The following is a 27,185-nucleotide window of genomic DNA, read 5'->3' as shown; positions in this document are numbered from 1 at the left end:
CCCTTTTCAATGTAAAAAAAAAATGTGGGGTGAATGGGGTGAGTTAGGGTAGCCCAGTGATAGAGTACTTACCGAACTTGAACAAGACCTTGGGTTCAATCCTCGGAACTGAAAAGGGGGAGAAAGAAGGGAGGAAGGAAGACAGGGTGGGGCAAGATGGATCAGCAGATAAAGGCACTGGTCACTAAGCTTGAGGACCTGAGTCTGTTCCTTGGCACCCATGTGATAGAAGTAGAGGACTGACTCCCAAGGTCTGTGCTCTGAGCTCCGTGCCTGGGCCATGGCATGGGCACGCACAAAGAATGGAGGGAGAGAGGTAGGAAGGAGGGAAGAGATAGAGGGAAGGAGGGAGAAAAAAGGAAAGGAAAGAGAGAAGAGGAAGAGAAAGGGAGAGCCGATAGAATGAAAAAGGACTGTCCTGGCATAGACATGTCATGAAGGAGGATATAAAGCTAATTGTTTTTCTAGTGCTCACTCTGCCATGGTTTTTTTGGTCTTGATGGTGGACAGCCCACGAACATATATTGTGAGGGTACAAAATCTGATGTGCTGCTCCACAGCTTTCGTTCCAGGTGGCTACTCTAATTGTATAGACGTTTGAGTTCTTTGAATCTGGTTGACTTGGGTGTGTGATTTTTTTCATCTTTTTTATAAGAAAGGTTAAAATTAAAAAAACTAATAGTAACCAATGGCAAATACATAGAGAGAGGACAGGGGATGTGGCTCAATGGTAGAGCACTTGCCTAGCATACATAAAATACCTAGTTCCAATCTCCAAAAGAAAGAAAAAAAAAGAGCAAAAGTCTATGTTTCTAAGGTCACACATATCTACAATACTAGCACTCGGAGGCTGAGTCTGGACAGCCATGAGTTTAGGTGGGCTTCAAGAAGAATAAAAAAATTAAAAAAAAAAAAAAGCAAGTTCTCCTATTACTGTGATGTCCAGTGCTCTCTTTGCTATGTGCTAAATAAACCCATGGGTGGGAGAGGGAGGAAGGAAAACAGAGAGAGAGAAATGAGGGAGAAAGGAGTGAATGAAAAGGCACTTGCCCGATTTCTGGGTATAAATCTCCATTCTCTGTCACCCTCGTGCACACTGGGTCCTGATCACCATTAGCCCATCTCAGAGAAAAGAAAGACAAAAGAGGTCCCAGTGAATGATTAGACAAAATCAGAGCCATTTATTACTAAAGGTTTTTCCCCCTAAAGCAAAAGAATTGCTGTAATGGGGGAGCAGTCTTGGTATGGGTTTTGTGGTTGACGTCAGGAAGAGGTCTTGTCTTTTTGGAGTGTAAGCCTCTGATCCTTTGACAAGGATGAAGTTCAGTTCCATGCCCCGAGGCAGGACAGCCCTTGCTGCTGCACTCTGGCTCTGAGTTGCTGAGAGATTTTGTAGAGCTCCATTGTGGCCCTGGCATCTTCCACAGAGCTGTGGCCCTGCCAGTTGTTCTGCAGACACAGGGAGGGTGGGAGCTGAGGGGGCTGCCTCTGCAGTCCTGGCCCAGCAGGTGAGCATATCCCTGAGAGCCCTGACAGGGTGTCAGCGGGTGGCTGGAGCCGGGCAGGGCAGGGCAGGGCAGGGCAGCACACAAGAGGAAGTAGGGAACTCCAGTGAGAGGTGGGAAAGCAAGGCTGCTCAGGCGCAGAAAGGGCACCAATAGCAATACTGGCCATTCCTATGTAGAGGGTAAGAAGGGAGGAGGTCAGGGCCTGGCTAGCTGGGTCCTCCATCCCCGAAGAGGCTTGCCAGTACCTGGGAAACAGGAGAAGGGTGAGCCACTAACATAGAAGCTCTTTGAAGAGGGGGCCAGGCCATGGGGTAGAACTGGGTTCTATATATTTTCCAGTGAAGAAGAAATGGCTGCCACCTGCCACCCCTATGCTAATCACTTGGCTTGTGGAACCTCCTACACTCCAGGAGCTACATCTGATCATCCCCAGTTTTAGTGGTGGTCAAAACTGAGGCTCAAATACTGCAAATATTATGGAGCAGGGGCTTATATCCAAGAGCCAGGCCAACTCCTTGCAGCATCTTTTACTTTCTGTGATTTCCAGGTCTGGCCTGAAGCCTTGCCTGCAATTGCAGGGGGCCCAGCAGGCTGTTAACCTGATGTCCCTCTACCAGGGTGGCCTGCTGTTCCTCCCAGGGGCTCCTTCCCCACTACCGTCCAGACTGGGTGCTGGGGAGTCCCAGCTCAGGCAGGCTGCACTATCCCATCCTGTGTTGTTAATAAGCAGGGGGCTGCAGTGTCTCCTACAGCTCAAGTGCTACTTGTCCTGGGTGCCTGAAAAGACTTGCCCCATCACCACCATCACTTGACAGGTGAGGAAACTGAGGACAGGTTTCTGAACTCTCTTGCTTTGCTGTCTGAGGCAGAAGCAGCAGGTGGCTGGAGGACCCTCTTTCAGTCAGCCTGGAGAAGCAGACAGTTCTGGCCTTGGTTTTAGTCCCCTCCTGGGGCCTCAGGCTCTACCTCTTTAAAATGATCCTGGGCACACCTGCCTCACAAGGCATGAAAATATATCCAATCCCAGTATGCACAAGGGCCAAGTACAGAGAGTCTTTCCTTCCCTGTTGGGCTCATGCCCTTGAGGGGAGGGACCAGCCTGTGACAACCCTGATCAGTATGGTCACTGCCCTCAGGCAGGAGCTGGAAGCCAGGGGACAGCAGTGCAGGTGGGAGCTGGTGAGGAGGGTAAACTGAGTCCCTGGAATAACCACAGATAGGGACAGAGCCTAAGGGTCCTACAGACCAGGTTCAAAGCCCCCCAGGACAAGGCCAGAGCTGAGAGCCAGGGGACAGACACACAAATATCCTTAGGGCTCCTGACCCATCAAGCACACTAGATCACAGCATGCCCCAAGGGTACAGGAAAAGCCAGGACCATTATCATGGGTCAGGAGACTAACAGTGGCCAGCCAGGTTCAGGCCCACTCCTGCTCCCAAAACAATTCCTGCAGGTGTGGGATGGGACTTCAGGCCACTAGCTGCTCACCTAGTCAAGTGATCTCCATGCTACAGGCCCTGGCTCATGTACCCCCTCCAACCCTCTCCTCCCTCTCTCCAGACCTCTATGAGTGGTTCTGCAAATGGTGCTGGCCTCTATTCTCCCCATCCCCAAGACACTGCCCCATCCCCCCACCCCACCCCCACTCCTACATTCCAGGTTAGCCTCAAACTTACTACGTGGCTGAGGATGACCGTAAACTTCTGATCTTCCTGTTCTACCTCCCAAGGGCTAGAATTTCCATGCTCGGTTTACGTGGTGCCGGGGGTTGAACATGGGGCTTCGAGCATGCTAGGAAAGCATTCTACCAACTGAGCTCTATGCCCACTGCCCTCCCTTTTATCCGACAATGCCTATGGTCTACCTCCATTCTACCAAGACCTCCTCCCAGACAGGGGCATGGCACGCTCACCTCCAGCGTCTGACACACAGTAAGTGTTCAGTGAAGAGCTAGTGTAGCTGGCCATATACTCAATACCAGCATTCAGTAGTCTGAGGCAGAAGGATTGGAAATATAAGGCTATGTAGCCAAACCCTAGATAAGAAAACAAAGGCTGACTGGGATATAGTTCACAGCAGAGCACTTGCTCGGCTTATGTTCAAGGTCCCGGGTCTGATCCCCAATGCTGAAAAAAATTAAACAAAACAACAACAAAACAAACAAACAAACAAAAAACGTTGAGCAGTGGTAGCTCACACCATTAATCCCAGCACTCGGGAGGCAGAGGCAGGTGGATCTCTGTAAATTTGAAGCCAGCCTGGTTTATAGAGAGAGTTCTAGGACAGCCAGAGCTACACAGAGAAACCTTGCCTCAAAAAAACAAAACAAAAACAAAACTGTTGACTAGGAGGGCTCTTGGGTAGTGTTTGGCTGTCGATGTTTGTCCGCTGTCTGTATCTCTTACTTGGGTGAGGGTGAGTCCTCCCCCCACATACCAAGGAGGTAGCACTTTGGAGCAACACTGACTGATACATGACAGGAACGTCCAGCTTTCAGGTCCCGATATGGCACAGCAGAGGTGCAGGCTGTCTACTACTTCCCTGGGGCTGCAGTGTCACAGGCTTCATAATGCACGGGGTATAAACTAAGAAGCCTGTACCAAGGGTTTTCCCCTGTTCTTCCCTACCAGTGCTCCTGTCATCACCTAGCAAAGAGGCTTTCTGCATTCCCTTCCTGGTCTCTGGGACCCAAAGAGACCCCACACCTACAACATCCAGTCTCTTGGGAGTGGAGGGAAAAAAGTCTTGGGGTCACATGCCTGCACTGGGGTTCCTAAAGTGCTGGTGTGGAGTCCTGCAGGAGGATGCCTAGACCCAGGCAGCTGCAGAGGCTCCTTACCTGAAACCAGCTTAGGTGTGTGGAACTGATCTGCCTTGGGAGGAGGGGAGGGATGGGAAGGAGGAAGAGGAAGAGCCTCACTTTTTAGGAGCAAGGGAGGACAGGAGGACTAAGCGACACAATATGAGAGGAAGGAGGAGGAGGAAGAGCAGGTTACTCCTCATATGACGGGGGAGGAGGAAGATGAAAGAGACAGAAGGGTATCGACCGCAGGGGAGGTTCCTTACCTGGATTCTCTTGTGCAGCAGGCGCTCAGCTAGCACCCGCAGGGATACACGCTTGTAGTGGCCCAGCCTGGCCTCATGCCACAGCAGCTTGTCTGTGAATGTGTCATAGATGGTGTATTTGCTCATGTCCTCCTTTAATGCATCGAAATCGTGCTTCAGGTCGTGGCCCACCACCAGCTTGCCTTTCAGAAGCTGCAGGATCTGTCCGGGAAGACAGGTGGTATCATACAGGTCCATCCTGGGTGCTCCAGGTGGGGTGCCCCGCTTCCCCATAGCCATGGGGCTGGGTGGGGAGGAGTAGCCACTCCTGGAGTTGCTATGTGACCTTGGGCAAATCACCCTCCCTCACTGGAGGGAAGTGAGGTCCAGAGCCCTTCTCAGAGCAGTCTGAGTCTGTGAGGAGCCCTACCCTGGACTGTTGCCGTGGCTCATGGGAATGGCCTGTATGGACAAACAGCACATACATTATATTCTTTAATCTTCTCGGCAGCTGTGCTGGAGCTGGGCAAGTAATGAGTTCCCAAGGTTGTCCATACCCCTTTCAGGAGAATCTGTGAATACATACCTGGAAAGGGGTGGATGGCTAAGGCGCATGTGGAATTTAAGTTGTTAATGGAATGATGATGTTAAAATAGGGAACTTGTTGGCTGGGACTGTAGCTCAGTGGGAAAGTTAGGAGATGCAATCCCTATCACTGGGCATAGGGAAAAAGAGAGTTCCAGAAAAGATCCCCATTACCAAGGGCCTTTATTTTTGAAAGCCAGGGATTCTTTGGTTTGGTTTTGGTTTTGGTTTTGGTTTTGGTTTTGGTTTTGGTTTTGGTTTTGGTTTTGGTTTTGGGTTTGGGTTTGGGTTTGGGTTTGGGTTTGGGTTTTTCAAGACAGGGTTTCTCTGTGTAGTGCTGTCCTGGAATCACTTTGTAAACCAGGCTGGCCTCAAACTTACAGAGATCTGCCTGCCTCTGCCTCCCTGAGTGCTGGGATCACAGGTACCCACCACTGCGCTAGGGATTCTTAATGAGGAGACTTTGTGGGCTGTTGGTAGTTTTGACTATGGAGGAAGGACCAAGGCCAAGATGTCCCAGTCTCCTGAAGCTGGGAAGGGAGCCTGAGAAGCCAGCTTTGCAGACTCCTTAACTTTAGTCCCATAAGGCCCAGGTTGGACTTCTGAAATGAAGAACATTAAGATAATAAGTTCATATTGTCTTAAAGCATTAAGTTGGCTCTGTTCAGCAGGTACAAAAACTAGCTCTGTTAGGAGGGAGGCCAGGGCTTAATAGAATTTTACAAAAGAGAACAATGGAAGCACAGAGGAGTGAATTCCCCAAAGTGTATCTGACCATATGAGATGTCTGCCAATTCCTCCATAGTCCTCTTTAAAAAATAATAATTAAGGGTAGGGTGTGGGTCAGCTGGTAGAGCGCTAAAGTGCCTAGCATTTGAGGATCTAGGTTCTATCCCATACAAATGTGGCATGACGGCACATGCCTGTAATCCCAGAATCTGGGGGAGGGAAGGGCAGGAGGCTCATCAGTTCATAGAGAGATCAGAGCCAGCCTGAGGTACACGGGACCCAATCTTAACAGCAAGTAAACAAAGGAGGAGAGACGGAATTCCCCCTGGCTGGGAAATTCTCCAGGGCTGGGAAAGCCCTAAAGAAAGGTCATACATAGAGAGAAACTGAGAAAATGCAGTACAGCAGGCAGGTAAACTTACACAGAAACTCCTGACCATTGGCCCTAACACTGCCCCTACTACGTAGGCCTGACAGACCACAGACACACAAGCATGATAAATGGCCCATTTGTTTGGACCATTTGCGGGAGGAGGGGCATTTTGCTAAGCACCGTCACAGTACTGGGATTTCCTCACAGAAGGGTAGAGGCAGAGCCTGGCTGCTTGTCACACAGCAGAATGAGCAAGCCTGATTCAGCCTGCTGGGTCAGCTTGCATCTAGCACCCCAGTGGAAGAATGGACAGCCCTTAGGGTGCTCAGCCCCTGCCCTACATGGACTTACAAGCCTCCCCTTGGCCTCCCTCCCACACCCTGGCACACAGAACATCATTCTTTGACTTGGTTGGAAAAGGCATCTGGAAACAAAATAGTGTCTCCCTAGCCTGGGCTTCAAGGCAACTCCCCCTGCCTTCATCTTTCCCTGTATACGATCAGCAGGTTTGTCCCATTATTTGACTAATTGGTGCCCAGATGCAGAGAAGGGCCCACGTCTTGAGGCAGGAAAAAAGGTGCTGCTCCTTTCTATCTGCATCCTGGGTCCTAGCATTTCCCAGATGAGTCTGATTCATAGCACTGGGACCCACTGCAGAGGCATAGGATCAAAGTGCCAGGAGCGGGCCCTTGGCAACCCTCCCCCTGGTTCTACTTCACTGGTCAGTTTGGGAACTCTTCCTGGATCCTGTCAGCTTCTGGGAGCCTGCTACAGTGTCACTTTCCCATACTCTCAATCCTCCACTGGTTCCTGTATCTGACCAGTCACTGCTGGCCATCAGCAGAGGTGGATGGAAATAAGAGGCTAAGAGGACTGGAGAGGACCATGTGCTATCCATCATCTTCAGGAGTGGCCCCTGTGTCCCTTCTTTCCTCTTGCCAGGTTCACGGGCCACTCTGCTTTTAGCTCACACTGCTGTCCTGGGTTACTAGAAGAATGAACTTGCCTCCCCTACCTGGCAGGTCCCTCCCTACCTGGCTGAGGTCTGCAGGGACCTTGCCAGGTGGCAGGGCCCAGCAGCACACAGTGGCCCCAGCAAAGTCATGGGACAGGTTCCAGCTGACTCCATTCCCTGACCACAAACAACTTCCTTCTGACAAAAGCAAGAGAGTAGCCTGTTAGATTTCCCAGAAGTAGAAGGACATGAACCTGCCAGGAAGAAGCCCTGCACCTGATGGCGGACAGTTAGCTCACCCGCTTGTGTCTTTCGACAAGCCACTGCCCTTCTTTGGCTCCCTGTTTCTGATTTGTAGGAGTCTCCAGAGACCAGTGTTTCTCCCCTAGAGCACTGTTGGCATTTGAAGCCAACACCTGTTGTGTCTTTGCTGTGTAACAGGATAGGGGAGGAGGCTATTAACTGCATGCCCCTACCTTTCTTTACATGCTCCCAACCACAGTGACAGCCAGCAATGTCTCTGGCAAGGGAGGAGTACGCATGCACAAAATCTCATCCCATTTAGAACCAGTGTTCCAGACGGTTGGCAGACCTGGTGTTGCGAGAAGGTCCATGACAAAGGCTTTACACTGTAGAAGCAGTAGCATAGCACTACAAAATGATAAAAGGGGCAAAAAAAACAAGAAGAGGGCACACCTGTGAGCCCAGCACTCAGGAAGTAGAGACAGGAGGAGCAGAAGTTCAAGGCTATCCTGGCTTACACAGTGAGTTTGAGGCCAGCCTGGGCTACGTGAGGCCCTGTCTTGCAAGAAGAGTGTAGAGCTGGGTCTCAAAGCCCTATGGTGCTGGGCATACCCAGGGGACCCAAGAAACCCCCAGAGCCCTCCTGACTACCACAGGTTGGCTTACTGCATGCATGAGTTGGGCCTATGCACTGTTCCTGCTGGAAGCCTGTGGTTGAAGAGCTCTGGACAGATAACCTGCCCAGATTCCAGACCTGGCAAACCTTAGATGCTCCTGGAAGGTGCCACTTCCTGTGAGTCTGATAAAGAGCTGGCAGCTTCTCTCATCTGGGGGTCCAGTACACTTTGGGGCCCATAAGTATGATCTGTCTTAGGTTTAAAACATTATAGCTGGCGATGAGGAAAACAGCTCAGTAAATGGCCTGATGTACAAGCATAACAATCTGAGTCCAGATACCCAGAAGCTACTTAGGAACTAGACGCACGTGCACATGTCTATGACCCCAGTGCTGGGGGCTAGGTAAAGACAAGCAGATCCCTAAACTTCATTGGCGAGCCATCCTTTCCAAACCAATGTGCTTCAGGTTCAGTAAGACCCTATCTCAAAGATAAGGTGAGAGGAGACCAAGACACCTCACGTTGACCTCAGCCTCCACACACATTACATCATCTGTACATGCACGTGCACACACAAACAAGTACACACAGACTACACACACAAAAGCATGAACAATGGGTTTGGTAGCACATGTCTGTACCCCCAGCTACTCGGGAAGCTGGGTCAGGAGGTTCAAAAGGTCAAAGCCTGCCTGCTTAGAGTGAGTTCAAGGTCAGCCTGGGAAACTTAGTGAAATTTATATCTCAAAAAGTACATGGAAAGCTGGGTTGTAGCTCAGTGGTCTAGTTTGTTCCTGGTGTGCACAGGGCCCTGGTTCAATCCCCACCACCACAGAAGAAAAAAATAATTCATGGCTGATGAGTGAGATCTAACTGTATGGGGAACATCTAAACTCCCTTCCCCTGCCTTGCCCACTGACTATGTCCAAAATGACAGTCTGGTCTCAGTTCTCGCTGGAAGGTAAATAAAATGATTGCTGGTGGATAAGTCAGTGCTCCCACAGAGCATTCTTCAGGAACCCATGAGAAGGATTTCTGTCTGCCAACAGGATCCACTTCCATTATTTTCCCATGCCTCTAGCAAAGGAGACATATGGCTCTTTATTAAGATACACCTGTAATCGCATACCAAAGCCAATGCTAACCTCCAAGTTCCTCCAATCCCTACCAAAATGTACCTACAGTGCATACCAAAGCCACTGGGCCAAACTTCTTTCTGCCTGAACCCCACAGATAGCCTTGGCAGCTTGAATAATTGTTCTTCTTCACCCACGGAGCAGTTCAGTGTTTCCACTGTGCCTTCCCTTACAGTATTCATGACATGAGTACTGTCATGTCAAGGATGCAAATGTTCAGACTCATGGAAACAGAGAGGCTTTCCCCAGATCTGACTCAGAAGAATGGCAAGATCTCCCTCATTCAGCAGATGTTGATAAAATAATTTACCTTTAGCTAAAAAACAGTTTGTACAGAAATGGTTAGAGTGAGTCCTCCCGCTGGGTGACTGTAACCTGAGACTGATCCCCTGCAGAGACACCCTACCAAGATTAGCCAACATGCCTCATTGTTTCTGGGCTAATGGAGCATCTCCATCAGAGTCCAGGGTCCACCTCCTCACCCCTTTTCTGTTTGTGTGTCTTCTGCATTCCCCATTAATCCAGCCAGGTCAATCCCAAAGCCATGCAAGTTATGGCACAGCTGCTTCGGGGGTGTTGGTTGGCCTCATGTCCCTGAACGCCACGGGCAGCTTGATGCTTGGGTTCCTAGTGTGTAAGTGACCTCCTAAAGGTCTTGGGTGGGGCAGGGGCCAAGTTGCACTAGGATGAGGTGGAGTGGGGCAAGGGGACATAAGATGGGGTACCTGGCCCCTGTTCTAGGAGGCTGGGAAAGGTCAAGCTCAGGGCTGGAGTTAGCTTCAGTTGAGAGGTGAGTCTCTAGCCTGGGCTGCAATGGATGAATAGTTCACTGTTCTGGGCACTGTCGCTTACACTGGACACTGATGCTGAATGGTGGAAGAGAACATTACAGCTCCAGCCCTGAGTCCTGTGGTCTCTATCTGAAAAGCAGGAGTGAAGAAACTAGCTCACTCCTTCTTGCTACTGCCAGAATGAAGAAAGTGGGGTGATACTGCTTAGAGTAGTATCCTGAGCATGGCACTAGACACATATGTACTAGTGTACATCTCTTATCACAGGGCCTTGATGAGGGAGCTCAGAGAGGGGGAGCATCAAGCCTGAGGACACAGAGCAGGCAGGTGGCAGAGATGGGAATGGATCACAAGACAACATAACATGCTTACTCTAGCCCTTCCCTGGGCTGCTGGGGCAATTCACAAAGGGGTGGACTCCGGCTAGAGGCAACTAGAACACAGGTGAGTTCACTCCTAAAGATCAGCTCTGCTCTTCTCCCACAGACATTCCCAGGGCAACTTCCAAGGCCCAAGTGGTATGTCCTTGTTAGGTATGGATGGAATGTCTGGTTGGAGCTGTTTCATGGGCAGCAGGGAACTGGGACAATGAGTGCCTGCTTCCCAGTGAGGCAGTTAATTCCTGAGGACCACCTGGGCTGCGCTAAGGTAGAAATGAGCTCAGGGAGAGTGAATGAGCACGGGTGAGAAGGAAGGAAGGAGAGAAAGAGGGAGTGAGGCGAGAGAGGGACAGAGGGAGAATATACCTCAGTACCTATTAAATGGTAGTAGCACTGTTGGGATTTTGTGTCTCCCCTCCAGCGACCTGGTATACATGTCGGGGCATGTCTATGGAGACCAACCTCAGTTCTTGTAAATGTGAACTTCCCCAAGCTCCTGCTGAATCTGCCCAGAGGTGAAAGGCCTAGGGGAAGTTTCCACTTGGGTTTTGCTTTCCCTTTAATCACACAAAGAAACAGAAAGTTACACCTGGAAGACGTGACCACCCTCTAAAGGGTAAGAACCTTGGGCTTCAAGTGGGCTTCAAGCTGAGCAGGGAGCCTGCTAGAGCCCACAGCACTTAGTTAGGGAACAGTATCTCCTTCAGCCCAGGAGCCTCAGGCCTCTGACACAGAACTAGCTCAGCCACAGAACCTTATCTCACAGGCTCACCTGAGCAGTGTGATCTAAAAGAAAGGGAACACTAGGTGGGGCTTAGTTTATCCATCATAGGACCAGAAAGTTGGACCAAAAAGATGCCCTGAAAACAGCTCCAGATGGTGGGAAACTATCTCATTGGTGGCTGTGATAGGGAGGCCCAGGGCTCTTTCCTCAGAAAGATGAGGAATTTCTCATGGTACAGTCACAGACCCAGGACCCTAGGGAAGGGGCTGAAGAGGAAGGACAACGTTCCCATTCCCGAAACCCCTGCTGGTGGACTCCTGGTCTTTCACTTACCTCCAGCCTGGCTTCGCCAAATGGTGTAGCCCTCACCATGTGCTGAGGCATGATCCCGCTGACTCGGGTTCTATAATCCGTGATCTCTCCCTCAGGCCGGATGTATTTGTCATACAGGATTGTGCCATAGAAATTCACGATGCTGCAGCGGGCAAGGCCACTCACCCTTTGAGGACCTAGCCCTACCATCTCGCAGTCCATAGCCACCACCTCTAGGCTGCATGCCATGCTCCTTGGTAACCCTCAGAAAGTCCTGAAGGATTGGGGGAGGGGGAAGAGGGGAACCAGGGTTTCATTCAAGAACCAACAAGCCTCTGGGCATCCTGGGCCACCATTCTGCCAGACTACACCTAAGCCCTACCCTCTATCTCCAATGCCACCTGGCAACAGGGGAAGCTGGCCTCATGCCACCCTTCAGCTTCTCCGTAGGCCCCAGAGCTCGCTGGTCCTTGTCTGGCTGTCATACCACCAAGAAACCCCCCTTCCCCTGCCTCCCAGGTTGGGCAGCTATGTGGTACCTGCTCTCCTGTCTGTTTCAGTGCCCTGGATTCTCTTCTGCCTCTCTGTTGCCACTTCTCAGCTACTTCAGTCACTTTGAGAAGTGACTCATCTCTGAACTTGAGCCTGTTTTAGTTTCAGTTTCTGGTTTGTTATCAAGGGAAGTTGTGTGGGGGGGGCAGGCCACGGAGGCTGGGCTGCTCCATCTCTTTGAGGAGGGCAGGTGGGGGGCTGGCAGGCTGAGTCAGGGCTGGCTGTGTCAGGGTGCCCTCCTCTGGCCCTGCCCTCCTCCCTTTCAGATGACGTGTCTGACGCGGATGGAGTGGATTGCAACATCTTTCTTTGCTTTTTCACCCTCCACCCGGAGAATAAACATCTCTGGGATTGGAGCCTGGGGAATGTCCCACAACTCTGGGATCTGCTGTCAGTGTGATATTCTGTGAGGTCTTCTGAGGGCAAAGCAAGCTGTTCTTCAGACACTGGGGCCATTCACTGGAAAGGGCAGAAGGGGTTTGGATGGGAAGGGTCTAGTTCCTGGCCTCTGCCCCAGTGAGGACAAAGAAGACTGTAGGGAACCGTTGGTGGCTTCTACCAGTTCAGTAGTGCCTCAGTGGGCCAAGACTACCTGGGTGAGTCTGACAAACAGCAGCAGATCTTGAGATGGCCTCAAGCCAGACCACTCTCCCTACCTAGCTATAGTCTCCTGGGCTAGAACTTAGAATTCTTAGAGTGGTGCCATTATTAGGTCCAAAAGGAAAAAAAAATCCCAAGCACCCCCCCAAAAAAGGACAGGGCCACTGACTTTGTCCAGAATGACAGTCTAGGCTCAGCTCATGTTGGACTATAGCATTTCCGGCATACAAATCAAAGTTTGCACACAGCATTCCTCAGAAACCTGTCAGGTTTCTGCCTGCTAGAATATACCTGTGTTTACATGCCAGCCCATGCTAGCCTCCAGACTCCTTCAGTACCTACTCACATGTACTTGTTCTGCATTTCAGCATTTCAAAGACATGCTTGCCCTTCTCACCTCCAACTCCTCCACCATGCTAGCTCCCAGGCTGTTCCAGCTCACCCCCTCCCCACTTTGTCTAAAGCCAACAATGCTCCCCACTCCCTCCCCGTTTCTCTTGCTATTCTCTTCTCTCCCTTCTCCCTCCTACTTTCTCTGCTCCCAAGAGATGGCCATGGTCTGCTTCTTTCCCCCTCTGCTCTGCTCTTTTCTGGATGCCTCTGGCTGTTCTCTCATAGCTATTACAAGAATCCTCCCTTTAACCATGGAGCCATCACTTCAGTGGTTTCTTTCCTGAGCCTGTTGCTTACACCTATCACAGAGGGAATGTTCAGAATTCTTTTGATAACCAAACTAGGTACACTTGGATCAGAAACAGACTCAGCTTTCTGGAAGGAGTGCTCCTGAAGTACATGCCAGGGTTGAGAGTCAACGGATGGAGCCAGGCTTGCCTTACTGCCCAGGTTTATACAGATTAACAGTCCTCAGCCCAAAGTGACGTCACAAAGACTTGCGGTTTGGAAAAGAACTTCCCAGATCTGTGGTTTCCTTGCCAGACCAGATGTCTGACTTTAACAGATTTCAAAAATCAAATGTTGGGGTTGAGTGTGTAGTTCAACTTGCTAGAGTGTTTAGCATGCAAGAACCCCCGGGCTTGATGCCCAGCACTGCATTAACCGGGTGTGGTGGTTTAGCATGTAATCCCAACACCAGCAGAAGCAGACAGAAAGATCAAGAGTTCAAAGTCATCCTTTGTTTAAGAGTTCAAAGTCACACAGCAAGTTCAAGACTATTCTGGACTAGCTTGAGACCATTTTTAAAAACAACTACTAGAAAGCTTTCATCCGTCCTTTTGCCCCTTCCAGTCTCGTTTAACCCTCTCTGAAGTGTGCCCTCTTCTAGTTTAAACCTAAGCCCTGGCCTTGCTCTGGGTCTTTATTTGGTGACTCCCCAGGCCCACTAGTCTCCACGCCTCCTTCAGATGATGTCACCATCTCCCCAGTGTCAAGACCAGTGACTAGACTCCAGTGGTTCTCAACCTTCCTAACGCTGTGACCCTTAATACAGTTTTTCATGTTGTGGTGACCCCCAACCATAAAATCATTTCTGTTGCTACTTCGTAACTGTAATTTTGCTGTTCTGAATAGTAATGTAAATATCTGTTATGCAGGATGTCTGCTATGTGACCCCTGGGAAAGGCTTAGTCATTATGACCCACAGGCTGAGAAACACTGGACTAGAGGAGCCACTAAGGTTCCTGCTCTAGGTTGGAGTCCTGCAGCAGCACTATGAAGGCATCTTCCTGCATGTTCATGTCTCAGAGTTTGGCATTTGCCGCCCTGTTTCAAGGGCTGCTTTTCTGGGAGAAGAGGGACCTCCTTAGAAGGTCCCAACAAGCCAAAAAACAATTCAACCAGAGTACAACTTCGGGATCACTGAATTTATTGGGCTTACTTATGGAGCATGGGTGAGAGGTTACTCACAGGAGATGTTAAAACACACACACCGGTAAGTCTTCACCCTGTGTGGATGGCATCCCTGTAGCTGCCTAGCTAGCGTGCCAATCTTCCTCAGCTCATATACTTCACTACTGCCTGAGCTCCCAGACCCCATGCAATTAGGGCAGAATTGCATACAAATGGTTGGGGGAGCAGCTGAACTCTCAGATGAGGGCCCAGTGACCCTCCGTAGGCCCTCCCACTGGGAGGGACTACCAATATAGCCAACAAGCATAATTGTAGGCAGGCACAGCTGATCTGTAAAGATAGAGGCCATTTTGTTTGAAGGAAAGGGTTCTTAAAAAAAAAAAAAATTGAAAGGGTTCTGCACCTGCCCAACATTCTGGAAAACGCCTTCCCTACATCATCTGCTTGGCAGTACCCCCTCTAGGCCTCTCTGTGTAAGTGACCTCTTGTCCTCTTCTAAATTCATTCATTCGTTCCTTTGTTCATTCATTCATTCATTGATAAGGTGGTCCCCAGCCCTACTCTTTTCTATAGAACGTGCATGGTAATGAATGCTGTGCATTCTATTTGCTCTCTTATGGTTTCCCACAGAGCTGGGCCTCAGATCCTAGAACCCTGCCTAAATTATGCTGAACTTTTGTCAAGTGTACAGTGTGTCCTGCTGGACTCAGGTACTGGTGATGAACAGCCCTGAAGGAGAGAGCCCTGATCCCAGCCTGTAAGGGGGTTTCCTGTTTCCAGCTTCACCTGACAACATCAAAGGGTAAGCCAAGCCCACAAGCCTTGATCAGGTGATGGCAGGAGTGAATCACTCCGAGCAAACTTGTCAGCCTTCCAAGGACACATCCCGTGGGCTGCTCACTCATAGCTTATAGCTGACCAGAGGCTGCTGGATGGATCTCTAAACTCCACTGAGTCCCGATAATGCACTAAATGGACAACTCATGCTATGCCTCTGGTATGACTTAGTGTTTCCCAAGGGTTCTTTGTCTAAAGGCCCAGTTCAGTGTGGTTGAATCTTGAAGTGTGGACTGGCAGGAGTAATGTGAGGGTGAGTGATAAACAACCCATCCATGAATAGATTACCACCTTCTCTTGGAAGTTCTGGCCCTTTGTGACCTGTTTGGCACTGTCCAAGCCCTCTCCTACTCCCTATCTTGCCTCGTGGTCCTTTCCACATGTACTTCCACTATATCCACCACAGGGTCCTCAGCAGAGCCCTGCAGACCAACACCACGCTTTCCAATTTCCATGACTCTGATTTGTCTTTTGTTTTTTCAGAGTGTTTCTTTGTGTAGCTTTGGCTGTCCTGGACTTGCTTTATAGACCGGGCTGGCCTCCAACTCAGAGATCACCTGCCTTTGCCTCCCTGAGTGCTGGGATTACAGGCATGTGCCAATGCGCCTAGCTTTGTGGTTTATGTCTTAATCAAGTACCACAGCATCAGGTGTTTCGTTATAGAACACAAAACAGGCTGAGACAGTTAACAGCCCCAGAGGCAGCTCTCCCTAGAAGCAACCTGCCCTACATGCTCAACTGTCTCAAACTGAGGCTGAGGCAGGAAGAGCACAAGTTCCAAGTCACCTAGGTCAAAAGGTGAGACACTTCCTCAGAGTAAAACAACTGACGTCCTTATGAACCGTTGAGGAGAATGCAAAATGAGGCAGCTACTGTGGAAAACTGACAGTTGCCTGGTGTGGACAGTATGGTGACCTCTGCTGCTTGCATATTTCTACTGCAGATCACAATTCCCCAGCATCCTTTTACTTTCCTCTTTGGTGATTTCCACTGTTTTGGGTGTTTCCTTATGCATTTTTCCTTTGAGAAATTTTGTATGGGCTTTGGTAGAAGATGTGAAAAAAAAAAAAAACGCAATGTCAATCCCTCTAAACAAAATAATTCTTTGAAAAAGTCTCCACTACTGTGGAACCATACAGCACAATAACTCTGCCTACTCTTACACAAGAATCTCCCTTGTGTTTATTTGTATCAAGAATAGAGAAAGATTAACTGAAAGATGGTTCCAGGAACTCTTAGGCACTTACACCTGGTGCCAAGGATGAATGCACACAATTAGGAGAAACAATGGGCCTGGACCCAGAGCCTGAGGCCTTGGCAGGTGAGGGCAAAAGTTCAGTTGTTAAGTATAATGTGCTCAGGACTGATTTCCTGGATATGTGACTTGCAGGATGAATGGCAAGATCTGGTAAACCACAGGAAACGCAGATTCTATTAAGAAGTTAGAGCCCCCTCTATATACAGGAGCATACACTTAAGGAATTAGGATAGTATAGCATAATGGAAAAAGAGGACAAGATCAGGACCTTTATGAGAACAGGACCATACCGTAAGACTGAGGCACAAAGGAAGGCAATTAGGAAACAGCTCAATGCTTATTGTGCCACATGATACAAACACTGCTGCCCCTTGAGGAATGAGAACTGCTCTCACGGGCACCTCTTGACCACAAAGGCTGACAGTGTGTGCTGACAGCACGCTGGAGGAAGTGTATGGGGGACCTGGTGGGCTTGCTAAGCCTTAGAAAGTAATGGGGACTTAGATGCTTGCTTAACTTACTGTTTTTGCTTCAAAGTAAAATATTGTAATTAAGTTTACTACCTCTCATTTTGGACGTTAGAAATTAGAACTAAAGTGGGTTAAAACAATCTGTGAAAAGATCATAAATCTCTTGGAATCATTAAATCTGCTTTCAACATTACTTGTGATTGAGGTCCCGTGTAAATATAAACTCTAAAAGGTGGAGCTATGTTTTCAATAAACACCCAGCTACCCTCAGATGGTGTTCGTCTCCTCTCTAGACTCCACACCTCCTCTTTGGGACCTGAACCCTGCTGGAGCTTGACTCTGGAAGTTGCCCAAACAATTCAACACAAAATTATCACATGATCCAGCAATTCTGCTACTGGGAATCTATAAGCAGGATAACAGAAATATCTGCATGCCCTATTTATGGCTACTTTATTCACAATAGCCAAGAGGGGATGAGGATTATGCAAGGACAGGTGGACTAATGTTATATATGCACAAAGGGCTCTTATTCCTAAAGGGCAAGCCTAACAGGAATGGCAATTCATGCTTATAATGCCAGCACTGGGTGGGCTGGAGCAGGAGGATCACCTGAGTTCCATAAGGGGTTACATGCAGCTGGGCTCTATCATGAGATTGTGTTTCAACAGCAAGCAAAAATCTCCCAATTTTTTGATGCGAGAACTTAGCTTTGGGAAGAGAGCGAATTAAACAGTATGTTGTACAGTAAGGAACTCACTCTAACAGGAAGTCAGAAACCAAGATACCTCAAGACCAGCATGCAAGCAGGGCCCAGTGCCTTAGGCCAACCCAGCCCTCAAACACCCCTCAGCCCAGGTTGAGCACGCAGAAAGGACCACGTCACCCACTTTTCCAGGTGAGCTTTTTATTCCTGCATAAATGGTCTGGCACCACGAGCAAGCTGATCTCTCACAGTCCTCGTCTCCCGGGTAACAGTTCTACCACCCTCCAATCCGAAAATGAAGCCATTGAACTACTGCCCAGCAGCAAGGCTGGCATTAGCTGCTGCTTTTTAAGGAAATGAGAGCTTGACCCTGGCACCAAGCCAGAAGCGGTGGTGATGATTCGGCCAGCTTCCTCTTCCCCTGGCAATCGTGATTAAGGCTTTCTGCGATGTGGGCCTCAGCTGACAGTGGGAAGTTTGTCTCAGTAGTGTCTCTTTCGGACCCTGTCTGGGTCACTGTTGTCACTTTCCAAAATACAGTGGCAGGATGCTGATGTGAAGCCAGAAGCTAGCAGCAAGACCTACAGAGAACTCTGAACTCCTCTGCAATGCCCTTGCCCTGGCCCCCACCCCATCTGCTGGAAAAGCCAACCAAGTCCTGCTGAGCCACAGCTGCTCAGGAATCAGGCACAGACATGAACAGAACCCATGCACTGTTCATCACTAGGGTACACTCAAAGCACCTAACCACCCCATGAGGTAAGTTTCAGTACTCTTCGCACTTTCCAAGGTTAACAGGCTCAGAGGGGAAGCCACAGGCTTGTCTTAATGTCTCAGTGTAACGTGGCAGTGATGATGTGTCGTGAGCCCTTGCCCTAAAGTTAGCCCTTCTCAGCGGTTCTCAGCCTTCCTAATGCGGAGACCCCTTAATAGAGTTCTCCTGCTGTGGTGAGCCCAACCAGAAAATTATTTTTGTTGCCACTCGTAACTGTCACTTTGCTGTTATGAACTGTAATGTTAAATTCCTGTGTTTTCTGAGGGCCTCAGCGGACCTCTGTGAAAGGGTCATTAGAAACCGCAGAGGAGTCATGACCCACAGGTTGGGAACCTCTGCCTTAGGACCCAGGACATCAAAGAAAGCAAGAGATGAGAAATGGGGAATAAGTGTCTTCTTTAAAGGCCGTAACTCTTTAAGTTACTCTGATCCTGAAAATGTCTGTACGAGAGGTGGCCACAGCAACTGAACTTCACCTGCCAGAGAGGGAGAGGGAGTTCTAGGCATTGATCGCCACCCAACACTCTCGGGGAGGGAAGCTTCATCTCCCTCCCTGAGAGTAGCACAGCACAGGGACTCCAGAAGCTTTGGCCATGGTGGCCAGTGGCAGCCTTGGACAGTCCTATGGCACTTTCCCTGTATCTGCTGGACTGCAGGACAAGGTCTGCCTAGTGTCATTAGCAAAACCACAGGAACGGAGGGAAATCACCCCTTAGGTACAGGAGGCAATGCTGTGAACCAGCATTCGGACCCTGTCTGCCAGGATATCTTCTACCCTGTCTGACAAGGGAGGACCATTCCTGGCTCCCTGCCTCCTGTCTCCCGCTCGCCTGCTCCTTCCTCTCACTCCTTTCCATCCTGGGCCTCTCTTGTTTTGCCACTGGTACTCTGGGCCAGGTCATCAGGCCAGTACTGGTCTTCCATGTATTGCTCCACATCAGTGCTGCTGTCAGGTCCCCTGTCCTCGGGATGGGCCTCGGCATTGATGGCCTCTTGCTGTTCCCACTGCACTTCTACCAGCTTGTAGAGCTCCATGGCTGCCATGGCGTCTTCCACAGATGAGTGTCCCTGGTGACCAACCTGTGGACAGGAGCCAAAAACATCACTACGTGGTAAAGAAATGTGCCTGACCATACCCCAGAAGTGAAGCCAGCCTCATGAGCCTCGTGAGAAGTCATGGGCACATATCCCTGAATGGAGGCTGATACAATTTAGATATGAAATATACCCCCAAAGGCCTGTATTGTGGACTTGTTCTCCTGCTGACAATACTATTTGGAAAGGTACTAGAAACTCTGAGGTGAGACTTGGCCTAAGGAAACAGATTGCCAGGGAAAGGTCCTCAGGAATATTCTGTCTCTGTTTTTTTGTCTGCTTCATATTCACTATGGGGTATATAGCTCCCCAAGCGCCCAGCACTCTGATGTTCTGCCTAAGCGCCTATAAAATTATGAACCAAAACAAGCTTCCCTTTATGATGGGCTAGAGAGAATGCACAGTGGTTAAGAGTACTGGCTTGCTCTTCCCCAGGTCCCAGGCTACACAGCAGCTCACAACTGTGTATAACTCCAGTCCCAGAGGATCTGATGCCCTGTTCTGGACCCCCAGAGCACGTCGTGCATGTGATACACAGACATACAAGCACACCAAACACGTTTAAAAAAATTCCTTAAGTGAGGGGTGGGGTGGTGGTGGTGGAGCACTCCTTTAATCCCAGCACTCAGAAGGCAGAGGCAGGCAGATCTCTGAGTATAAGGCTCCAGCCTGTTCTACAGAGTGATTTCCAGGACAGCCAGGGCTACACAGAGAAATCCTATCTCAAAAAACCAAACAAGGCACAAACAACAACAACAAAACCAAAATTTCTGCTCCAGAAGTTAGAAGGTGGACATGAAAGACAGCAGAGGAGGAGTCACAGGCCCCTTGATCTGAGCCTCTAGAGCTGGTGAGTCAGAACATATCCTATGTGGATACAGGAGACAGCCAGGAGTTAGGTAGGCAAAGTCCTGCAGAGATGCGCCTAGAAGAATTTGACTATCACTGGGAATTCACACAGAGAATGAGGTGGCCACACCAGCGCTGCCTGTGTGTGAACAACAGTTCACATTCCTATCCCCAACTCAGCAGCAATGGAAGTCAGAGGAGCCACCCTCCTTCCCAAGAGATTCCAAACCACATACCTGGATCTTCTTGTGCAGCAGGTTCAGTGCCAGGTCCTTAAGAGAGACCCGAGCTCGGGTGAGGGAGTAGGGCTGGCTGAGCAGGTTTGGGACATAAGTGGTATCCCGGGTCTGGCTCCGAGGGTGGACATACTTGAGGGCCTGGAAGTCATTGTGCAGTGCGTGGCCCACCACCACCTTGCCCTTCAGCAGCTTAAGGATCTGTGAGTGGAGAGAGGAGGCAGGAGACACACCTGAGCTCGCTTACTACTGGTGCATGGACCCCTCTAGAGGGAGGCAGCAGTGAGGAAGGGAGGGGAGAGTCTATGAGCCCCAGTCAACCATGATGCCCCAAGTTTGAATACAAACTCATCTTAGCAGCTGCAAAAGGTATACTATCTATACCATTCCAGGGCACAACTGTGAGGGTCAAAGGACGGCATGGATGTAAGCCATGTTTTCAAGTTAAGAGCAGCTATGCGCGGGCACAGATACTTCTTGGCTGAAGACCTGCTCAGCTCCCAGTGCCACTCAGGTCTCTGCTCCTCGGCCTTCTTGGGGGGCCTCCTATGACCCTCATCTACCTGGGAGCCTGGTCCTTCTTTCAAGCCATCCATACTAAGTATGAACTTGAATTTTACAAGCTTTACACAGTTAGCTTGCGTGATGCTCTAGTTCCTCTCCCGCACAGTAGGCTCCATTTGAACAGTGATGTTCGCCCAGAACACAGCACTTACTGATTTGCTTGTTTGTTGGGCTGGTTCTTTTGAGACAAGGCTCACTCTGCAGTCCAGGCCAGAACTTACATCAATCCTTCTACCTCGGCCTCCCAACCAACTTATTTTCTGATCAATAAAGACCTGCTGAATGAAACCAACAGAACTGTGCCTGGCGCTGGTCGACACCGGGCTAAGTAGAAGCCCTTGTGAGTTCTAAAGGGACAGTTCCTGCTCCTGTGTGCACTGACTCCTCCTTCTTACCCTAGAAACCTGCTCTGCAGTTCTTTGGGCACATCTTGCTCCTCCCTGCCCAGCACCTCCCTCATGCTCAGGGAAAACAGGGCTAAAGGCCTGATAACTCCTGATCATCAGCTACTGGCCTGCCACAGCCTACCTCTCCTAGCATGGGACCCACTGGGATCACCTCATACCCTTGCTGCAATCAAGTGGGGGAAGAGATCAGACCTATCCCACACTATCCCAAGTGAGCAGAAAGAAAGTGAGGCTGCTCCAAGGCTCACCACCAACCACAAATATGGATGGGAGCGGTCAGCATTGAATGGCTCACCACAGATTTACCTTCCTACTGCTTCTACTCATGATCAGGTCTTTCCAAAGACCTGCTTAGGGCATCATGGTATGTGTCTTAGCTGTCTATTGCTGTGATGAACACCATGACAGAAGGGTTTATTTTCAGCTCCACACCACAGTCCATCACTGAGGGAATTAAAGAGATGAACTCAAACAGGGCTGGAAGCTGGAGGCAGGAGCTGATGCAGAGGCCATGGAGGAGTGCTGCTTACTGGCTTGCTCAGTCTGCTTTCTTATAGCACCCAAGACCACAGGCCCAGGGTTAGCGCTAGGCCCTCCCACATTAATCATCAATCAAGAAAATTCATCACAGGCCAATCTGGGGTGTGTGGGGGGGGTATTTTCTCAATTTTAGTTTTTGCTTCTCAAACGACTTTAGCTTTATGTCAAGCTGATAAAACTTGCCGACACAGTAGATGAGGTTTATCCATTTCCTAAACATTCCTGAATATCCCAGTAACCCAGAAACATTAAAAGCAGTTCTGTTCTAATGCTTGTTTTGAAAAAGCTAGTTTGTTCCACTATGACTGTGACAGGGTACAACTTCGCGATGTGAATTTCACCTTTGTTTCTGCATGTTACATCTGAAGAAACACGACATGAGTGTAGAAAACTGCTGACAGCTGAACAGAACAGAAGCAAGAGCATACAACACTACACATCTCAAACATCTGCCAGCAAATTTTTGTCTGCCTGGGTGCTGAGCCACACTAGTCTAATAGTGTTGGACTCAGAGAAACGCTACCCTCACTGCATATAGGCCCCTTTGTGTGAAGGGCGTCCTCCTGCCCGTGTTGCCATAAGCAGCCCCAGGCTCTTCTGAGTCACAGGCCTGACTGCTGGTGTCCCTTGCGTTTCCTAACCATAGGCCAAACTGTAATGCCATCTTTCATGAGTTTTCTGTTTCTGTGGCAGCACCACGTCTTCCGAGTGTTGTGCCCAAACACCATTTCCTTATAAAAGCCCCATGGCACAGAGCAGAGGTAGAGGGCCAGAAGGAGTCAGTGTACAGATGAGCAAGGGGACAGAGTCCTGAAGACAGGGACCATAACCCCTGATAAGAGCTTCCCCTTATCAACACTAGGCATGGTTCTGTTGATTGTACCCAACAGGTGATTAATTAACCTTGTGGGGCAAGCTTGCTTAGCCATCATTTTTAGACAATCATGTCAGAGCCCTAGAATTCTATAGGGACAGAGTCTTCATGGAATACCCTAGGGCAAGGATCCTCGTCTATTTATAAGGCTTTAACTGTTTCCTATGGTCAAATGACTTTGCAGACCCAATATAACGAGATCCCCACTACTAAGCATTTTCCCAAGCACTGAAAAACCAAAGAGATGAGCTAACACAACAGCCCTTGAATGTGACAGGACTGCAGGCAAATTTTATAGATTACAAAGGTTGTGTAAATTGTTGTGCCCTTACCTTTCACACAACCTTTCTACAAGCAGCCCACTGTGCAATCATTCAGAGTGGCAGCCCCTGGATTTATGTTAACCCATTCTCTGGAAAAGGAACTACATGTTTGGAGAAGTACAGTGGCTTCTCAAGGCCCCTCACTCCCCAGTGACAAAGTGGCCACTCAAACCAAGGATTCTCTCCCCAACCTCATTTAGGCCAAACAAAACCCAAGGTCCTCACCTCCTTCTGGGCCACCTGAAAAGGGATAGCCTTGTGCATGTGCTGGCGGGTAATGCCACTCCAGCGGGTGCGGTAGTCCACAATGGGCATTTCAGGCCGGATGTACTTGTCGTAGAGCACGTCACCATTGTAACTCACCACGGAGCATCGGGCTAGCTCACTCACCCGCCCTAGGGGTCCTGTACCCACCATCTCACAGTCAATGGCCACACACTTGCTGGGCCCAGGCCCTGGGGCTTCTCTGGGAGCAGGCCTTTTGCTGCATGGGCCACCACTGCTTGACTTGGCCTTGGGACGATGTCTCCTGCTGCCCAACACCCCTGTGCCTATTGTTGTTTGTGAAGCAGGGGCCAGAGGGCAGGATGCTGGGACCATGCTCAACAGCTCCTGCTCCTGCAGCAAGGCCTTGCGGGCTAGGAACCGCTGGTGTTGCCGGCTTCTTCTTTTGTGTCTTCTCTGAACCACATCCATGGTATTCAGGCTGGTGAGGGATGGACACTGCGCATACTCAGGGGCTTCCCGGGGCACCATGCCAGCCAGCTCACAGCTAGGAGCAACAGCAGCCCTGGATGCTATCTTCCAATGGGGCCGTGTGCTGGAGAGAGAGCACATAGGAAGAAGGGCGGGGAGGAGAATGCCAGGCCACCCTGCCTCTCCATGTTGTTTTAACTCTGCAGCTCAAGCACCTGACTGAAACTCAAGACCTTTACTAAGAACTGCACTCGACCACCACGCATTCCATTCGTGTCTCCTGCACATCCCCTCTGCAGGGATTACGTGGAATCAGTCCACCTCCCCACTGACACCACAAAGTATCATCACCTCACTTTACAGAAAAGAAATGAGGCTGGGATGCTGAGTAACTTGGGATAGAGGCTGACAGGAACCCAGAGACTCCATGCTCTGAACCTCAGGCTCACTTCTCAAAGCTGTAGCTTTCAAGACTGTTAGAAGCATGGAGACAGGGTAGCAAAGGTTACAATTACAGATAAGAGTCCAGCTGAACATCCCTCAACGAAGATCTCAAAATCTGAAACAGGCAGAGCAAGGTTTTCCCTAGGACTTTTACAAACTGCTGCGTTCCTATGTCTGTCTGTCTATTTGTCTATCTCTCTCACACACTCATACACACACCTCGGATATAGTATGGTTCAATAGCTCTCTGCCTCCTTTCTCCAGGGAGGCTGATTCTCTTCCCTACATCAGCTAGCCAGTTATGCTTAGGTCAGAGCTGCCTCTGTCTGGACTCAATGCCCTTCCCAAACTACACCCCTCCAGCTCCTTCAGACCCAGCTCTGTACCACCAAATGCTGTTCTGGAATCCATGCATCTCCCTAGTGTTACAAAGAGGTTCTCTGGGGTCTCCACTGTGCCAGATGCTGGGGCAGGTACAAAGATGGATCCTAAACAGAGAAATCTGGTTTGACCACAGACAGAACTGCAGCAGACGGTGTGCTGAAAACCGGTTAGAGGTTCGAGGAGGAAAAGCAGACGAAGGGCCTGCAGAGGATTCCTAGAAGTCATTTCCGTGTAAAAAGGAACAGTAAACCTACAGGGACGAGAAGTGGGCAGTGGAAACACCAGGGACAAGGGCCTGACATGGGAAAAACCTGGTGCTGAGGCGGAGGGGCCACCAGCAACCTGAGGTCCCCAGCTATAAAGTATAAGATGGATTACAGCTGGGGAGACTGCCTCTTCCTACTACCACTTCATCTTCTGCCACCAACCTTAGTGGTCCTTCCACAACCACAAGCCACCCTTACCTCAGCCTGGTGTTTGCTGGCCAAGCGAGGAAAACCCAAGGACCCAGGTGGGCTAGTAAAATGTGGATCGGTAGCACTGACCCTGGACATTAACTGTCCATCAGAGGAGCAAAGAAATTCACCATGCTTATTGCAACACGTTGGATTTTATGCTCCTCGGTCAACAGGCTGTTTTCCCCAGAGCTCCCTCAAACCAGCAAGCCACAGAGCCTGCTGTGTCTGTTGTCCCTCTCTCGTGGTAGACTCCCGCTTCGGAAGCCCAAGCTGGGCCTCCAGTGGCAGGCCTGGAGGATACTACAAAGATGAGGTTAGACTAGGAGCCCGGGCATAAAATATCACAAGGGTAAGTAGCACAGCAGAGGGGAGTAAAGAGGGAGAGTCCTGTGTTTGCTGATGCCAGCATCTGCATGAGGAGTAATGGCTCAGCGACCCACGCTGACTCACCCACTATCAACTTGCTCATCTGGTCTCCAGCGAGTACCGCCTCTTTTAAAAAGTGGTTGTCAGAACTTCCTCATATCCACAAACCACATCTCAAAACTAACAAATTCGGAATCTCAGCAACGGGAGAAAAACCTGGCCTAGAAGATCTTTTCTGGCCTTGCTTGATCATGGACTTTGGGGGTGGGGAAAGGGTAGGACGGACTTTGCTGTCCCTGCTGGCTAGGTTTGAAAGAAGCTAAAATTAAGATTCCCTTGAGAAAAGGTCTCTGTGACCTCGTATTTGAAGAGATGAAAGTAGTCCTTTCCCACAGTCCCCGGCCCCGTGGACACGTCAGAACCAACAATTACCAAGGGGACCCACTTCCACAGATTGCAGCCCTGAAAGGAGCTCAATTTGGCTGGAGAGCAGCATTCAGAACAAAGCCCTTTCAGCAAGGCCAAGTGCAAATTTTCATCGTCTTAACCCTGGTCAGTATGGCAGGCACTCGGCCTTCAGGTGAAGGTCCCCAGCCCAAGAGGGCTCCAGACGGGAGGGCCCCCAAGAAACTGCAAAGCCAGTGGCCTAAAGGACACGTGCTGCTGGCAGACCAGGTCTCCGTTAGTGAGCCGGTCTCGCAAGAAATAGCCAGACGTCGTCAGGAAGTCACTGTCCCTTAACCATCAACCGCAGGCTTTGAACAGGATCGTGACAATCATCCTAGTTTGAGAAAGCCTGGAGCGACAGGGACCCCGATGCTACACAAAAGCTTACCAGACCGAGGTACAAAAAGCACGAGGAGAGCCCGGCGGCCCTCACCGGCGGCGGCGGCGTCTGGCTGACGCTCATCCTCGGCGCCGCCCCCTCAGGCCCACCGGCCCCGAGCCGGACCGGGACCGCACGAGGCCGCGCCCCGGCCTGGCTGCACACCCTCCCGCCCCGACTGGCGACCGGACCCGGCGGCCTGGGACTAACGGGGCCGTCCCCAGCTTACCTGAAGACCCGGCCGAGGCTTCCCGGCCTACACGTGGGTTCCCCGCCGGCCGCGGCGGCAGCTTGCCCGGACAAGCCCGGCTCCGGCTGTCTGTCTATTGGTTCGCTGTGGCTGAGCGCCCGCCTAAGGCCTCTTCTGATTGGTTGATTCTGCTCCGCCCCAGAAGGGGCGGGGATACAGGGGAGGGCGTGGCCTGTGCCGGGAGAGGGCGGTGTTTAGGAGGTTAGTTAGAAACTGAATGAAATGGGCTCTTCGGCTAGGATTGCCAAGGCCGGCGTCTGATCTCACAAGAAAGTGCCGCACGGAGCACACCCGCATCTGCCAAGGGAGGATTGCAGCCCCTGCCGCCTGAGGGTTCTGAGGACCTGGCTAAATAATAGTATACGATAAACTTGAAAAAATCAGGTTTGCCTCTTCTGCACTGAGTTTTCAACATTGATTTGATTTGATTTTTTTTTTTTTTTTGAGACAAGGATTTCATGGAGCCCAGA

At 50.2% G+C, this 27,185-nt stretch overlaps 2 protein-coding genes across 4 annotated transcripts; both read right to left on the bottom strand.

Annotated features, from left to right (window-relative positions):
* Positions 1 to 1,158: 1,158 nt before the first annotated feature.
* On the bottom strand, positions 1,159 to 12,100 carry Isg20 (interferon stimulated exonuclease gene 20). Of its 2 annotated transcripts, none has more exons than XM_055623320.1 (4): positions 11,939 to 12,096; positions 11,421 to 11,673; positions 4,576 to 4,776; positions 1,159 to 1,449 (listed from the first exon to the last, which is right to left on the bottom strand). In XM_055623320.1, exons 2-4 carry the CDS (start codon positions 11,646 to 11,648, stop codon positions 1,324 to 1,326), a joined length of 555 nt encoding a protein of 184 aa, XP_055479295.1. In that variant the 5' UTR covers positions 11,649 to 11,673; positions 11,939 to 12,096; the 3' UTR covers positions 1,159 to 1,323. The 2 variants fall into 2 exon arrangements, with proteins under 2 accessions (XP_055479295.1, XP_055479297.1); XM_055623322.1 differs by lacking the exon at positions 1,159 to 1,449 and adding an exon at positions 1,490 to 1,753 and having other exon boundaries at positions 11,939 to 12,100.
* A 5,692-nt stretch (positions 12,101 to 17,792) lies between these two features.
* Positions 17,793 to 26,768, bottom strand: Aen (apoptosis enhancing nuclease). 2 transcript variants are annotated; one of them, XM_055623507.1, is made up of 4 exons: positions 26,475 to 26,662; positions 23,517 to 24,111; positions 20,584 to 20,784; positions 17,793 to 19,483 (listed from the first exon to the last, which is right to left on the bottom strand). In XM_055623507.1, exons 2-4 carry the CDS (start codon positions 24,045 to 24,047, stop codon positions 19,247 to 19,249), a joined length of 969 nt encoding a protein of 322 aa, XP_055479482.1. In that variant the 5' UTR covers positions 24,048 to 24,111; positions 26,475 to 26,662; the 3' UTR covers positions 17,793 to 19,246. The 2 variants fall into 2 exon arrangements, with proteins under 2 accessions (XP_055479482.1, XP_055479481.1); XM_055623506.1 differs by lacking the exon at positions 26,475 to 26,662 and adding an exon at positions 26,695 to 26,768 and having other exon boundaries at positions 17,794 to 19,483.
* Positions 26,769 to 27,185: the final 417 nt, after the last annotated feature.

Source organism: Psammomys obesus, unplaced genomic scaffold, assembly GCF_907164565.1.
Source record: "Psammomys obesus unplaced genomic scaffold, mPsaObe1.curated_primary_1811, whole genome shotgun sequence".
Classification (NCBI taxonomy): Eukaryota; Metazoa; Chordata; class Mammalia; order Rodentia; family Muridae; genus Psammomys; species Psammomys obesus.
The sequence above is the reverse complement of the archived record's forward strand: the minus strand, read 5'-3'. Positions and strand labels throughout refer to the sequence as shown.

Bases quoted from the DNA above. Each gene is read 5' to 3' on its own strand.
- Aen (XM_055623506.1), bottom strand. From the start codon at position 24,047: ATGGTGCCCCGGGAAGCCCCTGAGTATGCGCAGTGTCCATCCCTCACC. The intron at 20,785-23,516 runs GTGAGGACCTTG...CTCCACTCACAG, and splicing joins TTCAGGTGGCCCAGAAGGAG to ATCCTTAAGCTGCTGAAGGG. The intron at 19,484-20,583 runs GTATGTGGTTTG...TCCTGTCCACAG, and splicing joins TGCTGCACAAGAAGATCCAG to GTTGGTCACCAGGGACACTC.
- Isg20 (XM_055623320.1), bottom strand. From the start codon at position 11,648: ATGGCATGCAGCCTAGAGGTGGTGGCTATGGACTGCGAGATGGTAGGG. The intron at 4,777-11,420 runs GTAAGTGAAAGA...CTTCCCGGACAG, and splicing joins TTGGCGAAGCCAGGCTGGAG to ATCCTGCAGCTTCTGAAAGG. The intron at 1,450-4,575 runs GTAAGGAACCTC...CTGTGTCTGCAG, and splicing joins TGCTGCACAAGAGAATCCAG to AACAACTGGCAGGGCCACAG.